Below are 15,249 nucleotides of genomic sequence, written 5' to 3'. Positions count from 1 at the left end.
ACGTAAGCTTACTCCATTCCTCGTGTCCTTTCTGACCTCCGTGTCGCTCCTTGTCCTCCGTGTTCCTTGCATCCACGCCGCCAAGCCAGCCGCCTGACCTCGCCACCGCCTGCCACACTTTCCATGACTCAACAACCCGCAAGCATATCTCAAGGATCATCTCCATCCCCCTTTTTCAATAAACTTTTCATCACAACCTCTCAGCCTTCCCCTGCTCTTGGGTTCTGTCTGAATCAACTCGTGACACTTTAATCTGATTGGATCGTTGGTCTTCCCCAATTTTAATATGGGAAACAGCTTGGCTTTGCATTGTCCACATCATCTCATCTACTAGTGTAGAAGCTTGGTGATGTTAAGCATTCATAGCGACGTCATGTCCCTTGCAAGAGATTGATCGTGACAGTTATTTATACACACCGAACACACATTCTCTTAATTTGCACCACATTGATATGCTCCTCCCACCTCGGTCCTCTTCAGCGGATCACTGACACACTGACGTCTGGTGAAGAAGGTGTGCTGCCAGGTGCCATGGCCAGCATGCCAAGTCACCCCGGCTGGTTCTTTTGTTTTTGTTTGTTTTCTTCCCAGTTTAACTCCCCAGACCACACCCTTGCAGCCGGCGATGAGCAGCCATGGCGGCCTGCGGGACACCTGTCCCTCGTTACTATCACTGTAAAGCACTTGATAGGTAGCGCCTACCGGAGGGAAGGAGCCGGAAGAGCTGGTGATCGGGATGTGGAGGATCCGAGAGGATTTTGCACGATCTTGTCTTAGTTCTGGCAGCGTGCAAGTCTTCAAGGGTGGGTAGGGGGTACCGACAATCCTTTCAGCAGTTTTGATTGTCCGTTGCAGTTGGAGTTTATCCTTTTTTGTAGCAGCACCAAACCAGACTGTGATGGAAGAACACAGGACTGATTCGATGACCGCCGTGTAGAACTGCCTGAGCAGCTCCTGTGGCAGGCCGAAGCCGCAGGAAGTATATCCTCTGCTGGGCCGTTTTGAGGACGGAGTTGATAGTTGGTCGCCCACTCCAGGTCCTGAGAGACTGTAATTCCCAGGAACTGGAAGGTCTCGACGGTTAACATAAGGCAGCTGGACAACGTGAGGGGCAGCTGTGGCGAAGGATGCCGCCTGAAGTCCACGATCATCTCTACAGTCTTGAGCGTGTTCAGCTCAAGACAGCTCTGCTGTGTCCTGCCCGTCAGAAAGCTGTAAATCCACTGGCAGATGGCAGGTGAGACGAGTTCAGGGATGATGGTGTTGAACGCTGAGCTGAAGTCCACGAACAGGATCCTCGCGTAGGTCCCTGCACTGTCGAGGTGTTCTAGGATGAAGTGCAGTCCCATGTTAACTGCATCATCCGCAGACTCGGTAGGCAAACTGCAGGGGGTCCAGCAGGGGAGCTGTGACGCTCTTGAGGTGGTCCAGCACGAGACGTTCAAAGGACTTCATGACCACAGATGTCAAGGTGACAGGCCTGTAGTCATTTAGACCCAAGATAGTAGATTTCTTGGGGACTGGAATGATGGTGGAGTGTTTGAAACAGGATGGTACATCGCACAGTTCCAGAGATCTATTGAATATCTGTGTGAAGACTGGAACGAGCTGGTCTGTGCAGACTTTGAGGCAGGATGGGAACACATGGTCTGGGCCTGCCGCTTTGTTATTCTTTTGTTGTTTGAAGATGCGTCTCACATCCTGTCGTGGATGGTTAACGCAGAAGTCTATGGAGTGATTGTGGTCGGTGGTGCGGCTGGGTGGGTGTGGGGTGTGAAAGTCTCCGCCCTGCTGTGTACCGCGCCACTTGCCAGTGGACAATGGACGGGATACTTTCGACACCCACAGGAACGGCACTGCAAACGCGGGTTCACAAACCATCAGTCTCTACCGGACTTGACTGGGATCTAAGAACTTTACATGAACGCAACTAGTGACTGTATTTCTGCAAACCTGAATGTCTGATGTCGAATCTGTTGTCAACTGAACCAGATGAAATATTTCACTCCACACCACACATATGCCACATTGCAAATATTAGTGTTCTCAACAAACACATACAATTGAAACATTCGTTACAGGGATTAAAGAGGATGAGTGCGGGACAATGGAAAGCGGGATCTTAAATCTTATTTAATCCTCATTATTTTATTTAATCCTCGTTATTTTAAATCCAATTATTAATATTTTATTCCACTAGTTTTAAACCGGCGGCACGGTGGCCGACTGGTTAGAGCGTCAGCCTCACAGTTCTGAGGTGCGGGGTTCAATCCCCGTCCCCGCCTGTGTGGAGTTTGCGTGTTCTCCCCGTGCCTGCGTGGGTTTTCTCCGGGCACTCCGGTTTCCTCCCACATCCCAATAACATACATTGATTGGAGACTCTAAATTTCCCGTAGGCATGACTGTGAGTGTGAATGGTTGTTTGTTTGTATGTGCCCTGCGATTGGCTGGCAACCAGTTCAGGGTGTACCCCGCCTCCTGCCCGATGACAGCTGGGATAGGCTCCAGCAACCCCGCGACCCTAGTGAGGAGAAGCGGCTCAGAAAATGGATGGATGGATAGTTTTAAACCACAAACTATACTAAGATGAAATGCAATTCTAAAGGTGCGGTCCGCCTTCCATTCGCTCCCTGAAGGTGATAAAAAGGCTGACACTCTTTTGTCTCTCTCGCTCTCACTCTCTCTCTCATTGTTCCACCTGCCGAAGGGCAGGCCCAGCCCGGGTAACCCCCGACCTCACCACGAGGTGGCGGAGGCTGGCAGACGCCGAACTTCCCTGCCACGCTGCCAAGGGTGGACCGCAGGGAGCACCTGCCACCTCCCCAAAGCTACTCTTTTGGGTGTGGGCAGTTTACGGACGAGGCTCCGTTGGGAAGGAATTGCAGTGAGAGCTTTCCCTGACCACGTGGCAAGCATTGCCACTGCCAGCGCGCCGGCCAACCTGCACTTGAAGTGTGTATTTTTCTCTTTGCTACCTTTTCCTACAAACCGTCCCTCGTGAGCGCTCTTGCCAAACCCCGGAAAGGTCGACTCGCCTGCCTGAATTAGTCAACATATGTAAGTCAAACTTGCAGTCAACTAAAAGTACAGATTAGTGGATATTTGGGTTTTAAACTAATGAGAACAGGAATCCCCGGCTATAGGCATTGTCACTACAAGCTCATTCTACCAATCTCACATCACATGCCAGTTTCCTTTGCCAATGTTCGTCTGTACTTCATTTGTTTTGTGTTTTTCTGTATTGCTTCCGTGTATATTCCCCATGTTACATCATTGAATTTTCCATAAAATTCACTACCTGCATTGTTGTGGGTGTTTGTGTTCGAAGAAAGAAATCTCTGGCCGTCTAGAACTCTTCTCAAAATTTGAGAAAGTGTAGCAACCTTCAGATTACAAGACTGATAAAAAGGTTTCTCGTCACTTTTCCCTAAATTTTATCCATATAAAAAGTGACGTGGTGCCCCTTTTACAAGAAAATAGCTTAATTTATAACGCTGTAATTTAAAATTACGCTAAACCGGAAGTAACGCAGGCGTCACTTAAAGTTCATTCTTTTCTCCTAAATTAATTACATTTTTATTTAACCCGTAGACACTACAACTGTTTGTACAATATTTTTCTGTTATCCATTGCTCTTGGGCTCTCTAAATATATTATGTCTTTATGCCTACCACGATAGCAAATTTTTTACAACAAAATATTTTCCCCAAAAACTTAACACGATAAACGATAACATCGTTGATGTTTTTTTTTTAATTATTATTATTTTTTTTATGCCACTGATATAATATCAGAGCATAATAAAGAATTGTACGCATCCTACAAATTCTGCCCTGGTAATCAAACATATGAGCACAACTGTGTAATGTTTTCTCATTTAATAAATAAAAGTAGCAGTTAAATTGTTGTTTGTGTGAGCGCTACCGTTGAGCTGGTTGCCCAGTTACGCGTGGGTCGTTAACCATTTAGTTCCCATGTGTGCTAATTGTTTTTTAACGTTTCTAATTTATTGAAATGTGGTGAAATTGATTTCATCTTGTTTTCTTTTTTTTTCGAGAAATCATGGGTTAATTAAGTAATATCAAAATAGTGTGGATTTTAGCTTTTCATAACTCAATGCAAACATTTAGTATTTTTGAATGTTCGTTCAAGAGGCAGGGTACACCCTGAAGTGGTCGACTTATAGACTCTATGTTTGTGGCTTGGTAGCGGCTGAGAATTGCTCCCTTAAAACTTGGAAACATCGTGTTGCCGTTCGGCTGAGTTGAGTGGGTGGGGACCACCCATGAAGTGGGCAAGCACTTGAATGTTAATTGAGAAAACTATGTCACACTGTTAGTATTTCTAATCCATCAATTTTGTAAGCCTTATGCCATTTATTGACATTGCATTCAATTGACAAACTGCATAAATGTCAAACTTAAACCATGTCACAGACTCATTTTGACCTATGTTCTGCATAAACAGTAGAAACAAATGGAACCTTTAACAGTGATAGTCACTCATAAGATATTTTAAAAGATAACTCTGACTATTGCAGCTGTGGATAAAATTGGATCATGATTGCCATTTCCATCCACAAATAAGATCAGATATTTTCATGTCAAATATAACCAATAAAGATCATCCTAAGATTATCTCACACTGGCTCACCTGAAACTCATGCCATGATAAAGAAAAATCATGATTCTTAAGACGATATTTAATGAGCACGAGAGAAACTGGTCCCCTCCAGGGTGAAATTCATTTTACCGTGGACAATATTACAAACAAACATGAGAAACTCAAGAAACACACAGTACCATGTCAAATGTGCAGGTCAGTACCACCCTGCGCTACACCCATAGTTTCATCACAGCCAAATCTGTTTATTTACAGCATCTTTTATCATTTAGTTGAGGTGCTATCACATTTATACATGTCCAATGTCCTGTTGCAAGAAAACACCCCCAAACACAGGGTGGCCTACATTTAGAATACACTTCCTCTTTTCTCAAAAGCCAATATGTTGCCCGAGAGTCCAGTAAATTAAAATGATTGGATCACATTTTTACTTGCTGAGGAATGAACCATTGCAAAGCCAATATTCAACTCAAAACAGAAATTGGCATCAATGGTTACCATGCCTCCACCACATTAATCTTTGAGAGCCGTGCATCTCTAAGCTTCCCATGAACCCTTTGCCCGTGGTATCACACCTATCTCCCCCTCAACCAGTCCATTTGTGGTAATTGAATGTCTTTGATGGAAATTATTCCAAATGAGGCATAGTATGCTTTGAGTTCATGGGTGTTTTCATGCACAATTACTGGCTGCAATAATTTGTTTTCATTCACTATCTTTTCCCCCCTGGACGATAGTTGACAGGGAATGACGTGATTGACACATTCTGTTAGTAAAACAGCCTCCACCGAGCAAGAACATTTTTATTATTGGCTACCATTTTTCATTATACATGTAGCAATACACACTATAAAATGCAAATTTGAAACTGAATTCGGGAACTGAAAGGTCTATTTATTTTTTTGTCTATGCTTTTTGTTTGTTATTTCCCTATAAAATATTCCCACATAATCCTTGCTCACCATGCTCAGAGGCAACGGGAAGCCCAGCAATAGTGCATTGTGCGCCAGCTGCTGTTCCAAATGAATGAAGTCTGATTCAAACATCTGGCTCTGTGAAAAACACAAACCCTTTTATGATAAAAGCTATTGTTAAGTTGTAACTCAGCACTGCATCTGTCTGTTTGAGGTCTCCTCAAGTACATATTGGACTATGAAACTGTGAACTTTGTGATTAGGGAATCATGTATGTTCAGTATACTTATGTCTTAAATCCCTTGCTGCAGTCATGGTAGAAAAATATACTGTTAATTAATGATGCAATGACAGACACCTGCCAGCTGCTATTTTTTCAAACCACTGTTTATTCAGTTCAAAGGATGTGTATGTCATGACGGAATTTAGCCAATTGCTTTCTTTTTACTTCTTTTTAGTTCATTACTACAAGGAATTGTTTTGCATTTCAAATCATCAGTTCAGTCAATACAATTTATAAAGCGCCTGTGGCTTGGATCAGTTTTACAACCCCAATTCCAATGAAGTTGGGACTTTGTGTTAAACATAAATCAAAACAGAATACAATGATTTGCAAATCATGTTCAACATACATTTAATTGAATACACTACAAAAACAAGATATTTAATGTTCAAACTGATAAACCTTATTGTTTTTAGCAAATAATCATTAACTTATAATTTTATGGCTGCCACACATTCCAAAAAAGCTGGGACACGTGGGGAAAAAGACTGAGAAAGTTGAGGAATGCTCTAGTACCCGCACTCTTTTACTATGAAGCCACCCTGTTGTAACACGTGCAGAATGTGGTTTGGCATTGTCTTGCTGAAATAAGCAGGGGCGTCCATGAAAAAGACGTTGTTTGGATGGCAGCATATGTTTCTCCAAAACCTGTATGTACCTTTCAGCATTAATGGTGCCTTCACAGATGTGTAAGTTACCCATGCCATCAGCGCTAACACACACCCATACCATCACAGATGCTGGCTTTTGAACTTTGCATCCATAACACTCCGGATGGTTCTTTTCCTCTTTGGCCCGGAGGACACGACGTACACAATTTCCAAAAAGAATTTGAAATATGGACTCGTCGGACCACAGAACACTTTTCCACTTTGCATCAGTCCATCTTAGATGACCTCGAGCCCATAGAAGCCGGCGGCGTTTCTGGGTGTTGTTGATAAATGGTTTTGCTTTGCATAGTAGAGTTTCAAGTTGCACTTACGGATGTAGCGCCGATCTGTATTTACTGATACTGGTTTTCTGAAGTGTTCCTGAGCCCATGTGGTGATATCCTTTATACATTGATGTCGGTTTTTGATGCAGTGCCGCCTGAGGGATTGAAGGTCACGGACTTTCAATGTTGGTTATCGGCCTTGCCGCTTACATGCAGTGATTTCTCCAGATTCTCTGAACCTTTTGATGATATTAAGGACCTTAGATGATGAAATACCTAAATTCCTTGCAATTGTATGTTGAGGAACATTGTCCTTAAACTGTTTGACTGTTTTCTCACGCACTTGTTCACAAAGAGGTGAACCTCACCCCATCTTTGCTCATGAATGACTGAGCAATTCAGCGAAGCTCCTTTTATACCCAATCATGGCACCCACCTGTTCCCAATTGGCCTGTTCACCTGTGGGATGTTCCAAACAGGTTTTTGATGAGCATTCCTCAACTGTCTCAGTCTTTTTTGCCACCTCTCTCAGCCTTTTTTTTGGAACGTGTTGCAGCCATGTGTTGTTCGCATTTGCTAAAAACAATTAAATTTATCAGTTTGAACATTAAATATCTTGTCTTTGTAGTGTATTCAATTAATTATAGGTTGACCATGATTTGCAAATCATTGTATTCTGTTTATTTTTATGTTGAACACAATGTCCCAACTTCATTGGAATTGGGGTTGTAATTATGAAGGCTGGATTTGGTCCAAAGAGTTGTTTACAGTGTGCCCTCTAGTTTGCAACAGGATCTAACATGCTGAGGTTTTACAGGGTAGCAGGTCATTTATGGATTTATTAAGGATAAAAACATTTAACATACTGTGTCATAGGCACTGATGTTGTAGTCTGGACTGCATCCAGTAACGAAAGTAGACTACAGTGGCACTGAAGTGCAAACTACAACAGTGAATAACACAACGGCAAATTTCATTCATGCATTTTATGAACCGCTCAAATTGTTGCTTTTTAGGTGGAATTATTTCCCCTTCTTGCTTGATGCACAACTTCATTTGCTCAACATTCCGGTGTTGTCGTATTTTGACCTTCATAATAAGTCACACATTTTCAATGACATAAAATGCCAACTTCACATTTAAGAAACACTACTCGAGACAATGAATTGCCACATTAACGAAGGTTTAGCCTCTTAACTGATTCTCACACTTGCCGACAACCTAAATGCAATTAATATAACAAGCACGCATGGATCAAAGGAGCAGTTTTTATCGTCCATCTTACTTGTAAGAAAATGGTAGTTTCATGCTATAGATTGACGTCAGCAATACTCGCCGTCCCGTGAGAACTTCTGTTGGGAAAATTGGATTTGAATTAATTTCAAACAGTGGTGCTTTTCCTTTGCTCGAATGGAAGCAAATTTCCATCTCGCATTGACCTGATGACCTTTTCTACAAAAGTTAAGGAAAGATGGTACTGTATAAAGGTTAGAAGGTTTGACATTCCAAATAGGATCATTATAAGTAAGACTTGACTCGCATGCCTCCAACACACTGCCAGGCCACACTGAGTGACGGCAGTAGCCAATGCGTGACCAAGAACCTTTTTGTAAGGTTGCTATAAACTCACCAATGGGATTAGTGGTGCCCAGATGGCGATTGAGTGGTGAAGGGTGTGCGCTTCTGGGGCCCACCATTTGTTTGGCCTTGGGGTGTGCCTGTGTGCTGCACTGGTATTGCTGGTAGGGAGGCAATACTTAGATGGGTTTTGGTGGTCTTGGGGTTCTGTGGCTTTGGGGGGCTGACTGAGCTGTCTTCCTTGTGATTCCTGGGGAAAGACCTTCGTGCTACTGGGAGGTATGATGCACGATCAACGCCCAATGCATCACCAACCACCGTGTCTCATCCGTGAGTGCTGAGTCAGTATTTGTGGCCAACAAAGACACTCATTGTTTGGTTCCTGGGTGTCCTTGGTTTCTGGGCAGCCCAGAACGCATGGACTAGAGACACGTGTGTAAGCAAGTGTGTCTTTTTGCTACTGTCTGTCCCTTGTTTGTCTTGTTTCAACTTTATGTGACTCACTTGGTTTATCACTATTGGCTTGAGAAGAAATGTTTTTGACAAAATAATGTACATTAAAGGCTACACAAAGACATAAAGAAATTCTGTCAAATAAACCCAGAAACTTTTTGTTCCAAGTGTCTGTGTGTTACCTCATGACAAAGAGTCAAAGGGCAAACGTCCTACGTGTTAAGTCTTAGTTCAAGACTACAGTATTCACAGTTGCAAATATGTATTCCTTGAATACCGCATTGAACCCAAATTAGTCTTTGCCAATCTACATGTCCTTGCCTGCATCAAGATGCTGGTTAATAATGAGCTTTATTGTGTGTGTTTATAGGGCATGGCATTCTCCATGGAGGAACGTCTCCAGCTGGGGATCCACGGCCTGCTACCTCCTTGCTTCATTACTCAGGACGTCCAGCTGCTCCGAGTACTTAAGAACTATGAAATGAAGAAAGATGAGTTGGATAGGTGAGATGCAAACACAGACCGAATACCTCCCAGTGGCTCACCACACTGATGTACTGCTTTCTTATCTTGTGTCTGGATTGTTGAAAGATTCCCCAGCAGATTTTACTGACTCTGCGGGAAATCTATATCTGGATAGTTTCATATTTAACATCAAATATTTCATTAAACAGACTTGCCCCTCAACTACCACTCACCCAAATTTCCTGTATCCTCCCTTTTCCTCCCATGAGTATTTTTGTAAACCCTGGAACCATAACATTCAACATCAGTTGCATTTTTGCATGCTTCATTCCTAAGCAGTGTGTACATACATAAGTAGGAGTTGTTTGTTCCCATACCAGGCCCAGAGCTGAACTTCAGCCTGGTTCACTGCTTTGAATTATGACCCAAGTGCTTGATATTATCTGCTTGTCAATTTGCCCGTCTCCTAGTCGATCATTCCATCATCAGTCATTTCTATTTTCAAAGATGAGTGATTTTCTTCTGTGACGCACTTAAATAGATACTTACTGTACACTTACTTTAGCACCATAGCAACACCCACACTTACTTTAGCACCATAGCAACACCATAGCATCAACATCTAAAAAGGGCTATTTGATTTTTATTTTGATTCCAATGCCCTTATGATGTCACTTAAAATCTGTCAGTGGCCCAAGTGCATTCCGTCCTCTGGCTTTGCTCTCATAGATTAATGGACGTTATTTTGCTGTCGTTACTTTATTCTGTTTCAGTCTGCCCCACAACTCTTCATCCATCTCATCAATTCAATCAATATTCAGTTATTTTTATTAAAGGTCCACTTCCATCAGAATAATTTTTTTTTCTATTCTTTTGTGCATAACCTAGGTCAAGATGAGTCTGTGACACGGTTTAAGTTCCAGAGCTATGCAATTTGTCAATTTAATGCGGAAAAACAAGAAATGGCATAAGGCTTGCAAGACAGGTGGATTTTAAATAGCCGATATTGTGACATAGTTTTGTTACTTAATATTCAAGTACCCACGCACCTCAGCTCAACGGCAATACGGCATTTCCAGGTTTTAAGCAAGCGAGTCTCATTTGCTCCCAAGGCATAAAAATGCAGTCTGTAAAGTATACATATGTGTTTTACAACAATACTTAACTATATTTATATTCGATCATCGCAGCAGTTTCAATTTCCAATGAATGGGAGCGGATGACGAGCATAACTCGCCACCGTTGGCCACTTGTCATGGTCGCAGGGTGGAGGGGCTGGAATGGGGACTAGAACAATGAAAAAAAACATCTAAGACGTCAGCCGGGATGACTTGTCACGCTGGCCGTGGCTGCTGACAGCACACCTTCGGCAGACGTGAGCGTGTCAACAACCCGATGAAGAGGACCGAGGTGGGAGGAGCATAATACTCCATCAATGTAGTGCAAATGAAGCGAATGAGCGACGCGAGTCGGAATGTTGCATCAAAGGACATGACATCGCTATGAATGCTTGGCTGCCAAGCTTCTATGGTGCAAAGGCTGTAATATACAATATATCAGAGTCGAGCTGTTTTCCATATTTAAATTGGGGAAGATGAGAGATGCAATCAGAGCAAAGCTCATGTACGTGTCGCATAATAATGAGGAAAATCTTTCAATCATTGAACTCGCTCAGGTCACGGGCCAAATAGAATAGATTGAAAAAGGACATTTTGGGCATTTCCAACCAAAATTATCATGCAAACCTGATAAAAGGACATCAAAGATAATCAAAATTAATTAAAAAAAAATATGAAAGGTGACCGTTAAATTATTGCGCAACATGTGTTTGGATCTATTTATGACAAGTCATTAAAACTGCACTGCAAGTTTATGTCCCTCTTACCAAAATGTTGCCACAGGACTCAAGTAACCACTGTGACTGCCATCAAGAGGGAGTAACAAATATCCCAAGGCTCTGCCAATTGAAATACTGCAGTAAGGGCCATTCTCCTTCCCAACAGTCTTATTAGAAAACAATAGCAATAAATGTTCAGACCAGAGACTTGATCACTCATGCTATAAAAAATTAAAAAAGAAAAAAGATTATAGAGTTCTAGGCTGTCTGTGAAGTGCCCCGGATAAAGCGAGAGAAGATACTGCTTTATAAAGTTAAAGCTAAAATAGAATGTTAGTCATCCTGTTTTAAAATATGCCACAGTGCAATCCTTAAACCAAGTCTGATTTTTGCTCAACTTTGACTTTTCTTGGCAGTATGAGCAATATAAAACAAATGCATTCAGTGTTTTGAAGATTGGATTTGGGCCACTTTAACATGTGGCCTTTAAACTAATACAGTTTGGATATTGTACAAAGGGACCTTAGTCTGAACTGTCAGTGTGAAATTCATATAACCCTGACATCATCTTCCATCAATTTTTGTCGGAAAACTGCACTCATAAAGCTCCGATCTGAGGAAAAAAAAGAATTAGGACTATCTGTGTATAGTGTATATTGTATGACTTGTAATTTTTCATGACCCATTGTTGAAGAGAATCAGTCATCACTCTCGGGATTAGTTACCGTAAATGCCTTAGTAGTAGTAGTTCGATTGGTTGGTCATGACCAACCTGGAAGTCAAATGCACAATAATCCCTTCTGTAGGAAAAAGGCAAAATGAAAAAACAAACAAACAACAAGAACGCATAGTCTGGAAGGCCTTTCTGCACCCTGCTATGCAGTCTAGGGTAGGGGTCGCATCACCACACGCCTTAGGTTCAATTAACTCATTTCAAACACATGCATGAAAACAAACTTAGAGGCTGAACTCAAAGCGATAAGTAAAAACGAACAGTAACCAAACCTAAACATTGAAATAAAAATGTTAAACACACCTGCCATTAATTAAAAATACACGAACAGCAACAGAATCATTAAATTGAAGACGTCAAAAGTAACTTAATAATAACAATACCATTACCCAATCACAGCCTTCCCTTTTTCCTGTGCAATGAAGCCAAAGAAAAAATACTTTTCTAAATCAAATGCAAGTTGTGCTCTCAATCAGGCACTCATCAAAATCTAACAATTTGACAATTGAAAAAATTCAGTTCCAACTGGGTTATTTTATGTTTTATTTTGTAGTTTTGCTCTCAGGTTGCAATTTCTGCTTCTCGGTCTAGGCTTCGGGTTTGAATCTCAACTCCGACCGTTGTGCGTGGAGTTTACATATTCTGCGTTCGAGTGTTTTTTCTGCTGGTAGTACCTTTTTCCTCCCATGTTCCAAAAACATGCAAGTTGGGTTGGTTGGGGAGTCAAAATGTCCCATAGGTGTGTGAATGTGAGTGTAAATGGTTAGTCCAGGGTAGTATCAAGCCAAAAGCATCAACTGGGTTAGACTTCAGCTCTCCGCAACCCTGACAAATGCGAACAATTTTAGGTTCAAATCCGTGGACAACATAATATCATTGAATGTTAGCAACTGAAATGATTTTAACAATAAATTCTTGACAAAAAAAAAAGAAAAAGAAAAGGCATACAATAGAACACGGTAATAAACAACCCATATGATATATTACATACTGCAGAAAATGAAAACATTTCTCAAGATCAGCTGTCACCATCTTGCATTGTGCAGCCGCTGCAGCTTAATATATAGCAGAGAGGGTGTGGAATATTTTCATCTGCTCAACAAGAGCCACCTTGTGCTTGAGAACTTATGGAAATTGTTCTGATTAGAAATACAAATGTTTGGCATGTTCTACCTAATTTGGGTCATATGCAAACAATAAAGAGCTTGTGCAGCTTTTTCTAAGATACAAGTAGTTATTGTATAGCACATCTAATTCCTTTCACTGTTTGCTTTCTCTCTCACTATTTTGCTCTACTTTCCCACTCGTTTTCTTTCATATATTCTGTCCAAAGCAATTCTTTGCAGCTCCGCTGATTATATCTGTTACGTCATTGAATGTAACAGCTGACTTAAATAAAACTTCAATAGTTGGGCCCTCCTCTTTTCAGGAGGTATGAGTCGTCCAAGGTTAAATATTAACATGTGCCATTTTCCGCTGTGTTCATCCTTGTCATTCCCAGATACGTGTTTTTGATGGGGCTCCAGGATCGCAGCGAGAAGCTCTTCTACCGTGTGCTTATTTCAGACATCGAAAGATTTATGCCCATCATTTACACCCCCACTGTTGGCCTCGCTTGCCAACAATACGGCCTGATATTTAGAAGACCAAGGTAACACAGACACACGCACCCACAAACAAGACGTGCCACTTGTGAATGTGGAAAATGTCTTAAAACAATCATACCAAATGAGTCAAGGGGCATTGAAGCTTGTTGATACAGTTTGTGGCCCACGTCCAAGGTCCAGCAAACAGTCCGACCGCATGAGAAGGCGCTCGGCATTAACTAGAATGGGGGAGGAAAATGGGATTTTGTATGAATTTCGACTTGATCTTATCACCCAGATTTGTTTATGCTTGTTTTATTGACAGTATTTATTAATTCAACCTTTATTTAACCAGGTAAGGCAATTGAGAACACATTCACATTTCCAATGCCGACCTAGCCAAGAGGCAGAGCTTTTTATGTGAGTTTTGTGTGTTTGTATATGTTGTTCTCATTGTTAGTGCATCTTGTAATAGTATAATCAATTTATTTTAATTTTTAAACAATCTAATTTTAACATTAAAATCTGAGAGTCACACCAATGACAACCCACGTCTAATACTAGTGATCAGAAAAGAAATAAAAGATGGTAGTACGCTGGGTCATATCCGCTAACTCCAAACAATCATGTGCCAACTTAAAGAAAATATCTTGTCCTTTGTTTTATGAGAACTACCGCAAAGAGGAACCGTACTTTCACTTTTTTTTTTTTTTTATTGCTCAGTTTCAGATAAAGTTTCTGTTTTGCTGATATTGTCCTTTCTTTGCAAGTTCCTCATGTATTTGCTCAAGGAATATGATACTACAGTGGACCTCTGCATATTTGCGGTTCGGTATTTGCAAATTCGCTCATACTGGGGATTTTTTGGGTGAGTGGGGTGAGGGATTATGCTCCATTATATGCAGAAAATCTTACATATTTGCTATTTTATGTAACGTGTCGTTGCAACAAACACGGTGTATGGGTGTGCAATATCCTGTTTATTTATGATGTCATGCAGCAGAGCTAGAGGTGCAGCCTTGTCGACTCATGGTGTATGGTGGCCTGGAAGTGCAAAACAAATTGTGAAACACTTTTACATGCCCTGCGATTGGCTGGCGACCAGTTCAGGGCATACCCCGCCTCTCGCCCGAAGATAGCTGGGATAGGCTCCAGCACGCTCGCGACCCTAGTGAGGATACACTTTTACATTTCAGAAAACACATTAACAAAAGCAGAAACACTTTTACAAAAGACGAAACAAATTACAATTGAGACGACCCGGAAAGGGAACGTCCATCATTACCAGATAACTAGCAACCCTTTATTGCTCAATTACTGTTTTTCCCAAATGTCTTTATGTCTCAAAGGTGTTCTCTGTCAATTGACTGTCTGTTGTCTCAGTGTATAACAGCAAAACTCATTTTAACTTGTACAACTTGAACTGGTGAGGCTTTCATCGTAATGACTGAATCTGGCCTGTATTGTTTTTCTTGGGCCCCATCTCTGGATTTCACTTTATTCAGGTGGTTGTAAGTGTAACCTTGTGTTTTCATTTTCAAAATACGGACAATAGAACTATCATCCCTGGTCTACTGTCCTCCTCACACAACTCATTCACATTCTAACAAGTCAGTGATTAGCTATTGTATTTGGAAACAAAGCATATTGCTTTGTGCTCATTGCAACGCATACAGAAAGATTTTTGTGGGTTCTTATATTGAAGTGATGAACCCAATTTGAAATTATTCAAGAACAATTCCTAACGTTTACAGAGGCGTTCCCCCTAGCATTTAGCCACACTGCGGCGCCAACACCACCATGGAATATAATACTGTAAATCCCTAAGTGTCTCCCAGCACTT

At 41.5% G+C, this 15,249-nt stretch overlaps 1 protein-coding gene across 1 annotated transcript in view; it reads left to right on the top strand.

Moving 5' to 3' along the window:
• me1 (malic enzyme 1, NADP(+)-dependent, cytosolic) overlaps positions 1 to 15,249 on the top strand; it is an 83,639-nt gene that overhangs the window by 23,778 nt on the left and 44,612 nt on the right. The window contains exons 2-3 of the mRNA XM_061675522.1: positions 9,156 to 9,289; positions 13,322 to 13,471. Coding sequence (XP_061531506.1) covers positions 9,156 to 9,289; positions 13,322 to 13,471 — 284 coding nt within the window. The remainder of the gene's footprint in view (positions 1 to 9,155; positions 9,290 to 13,321; positions 13,472 to 15,249) is intronic.

This window comes from Phycodurus eques, chromosome 4, assembly GCF_024500275.1.
Source record: "Phycodurus eques isolate BA_2022a chromosome 4, UOR_Pequ_1.1, whole genome shotgun sequence".
Classification (NCBI taxonomy): domain Eukaryota; kingdom Metazoa; phylum Chordata; class Actinopteri; order Syngnathiformes; family Syngnathidae; genus Phycodurus; species Phycodurus eques.
The sequence above is the reverse complement of the archived record's forward strand: the minus strand, read 5'-3'. Positions and strand labels throughout refer to the sequence as shown.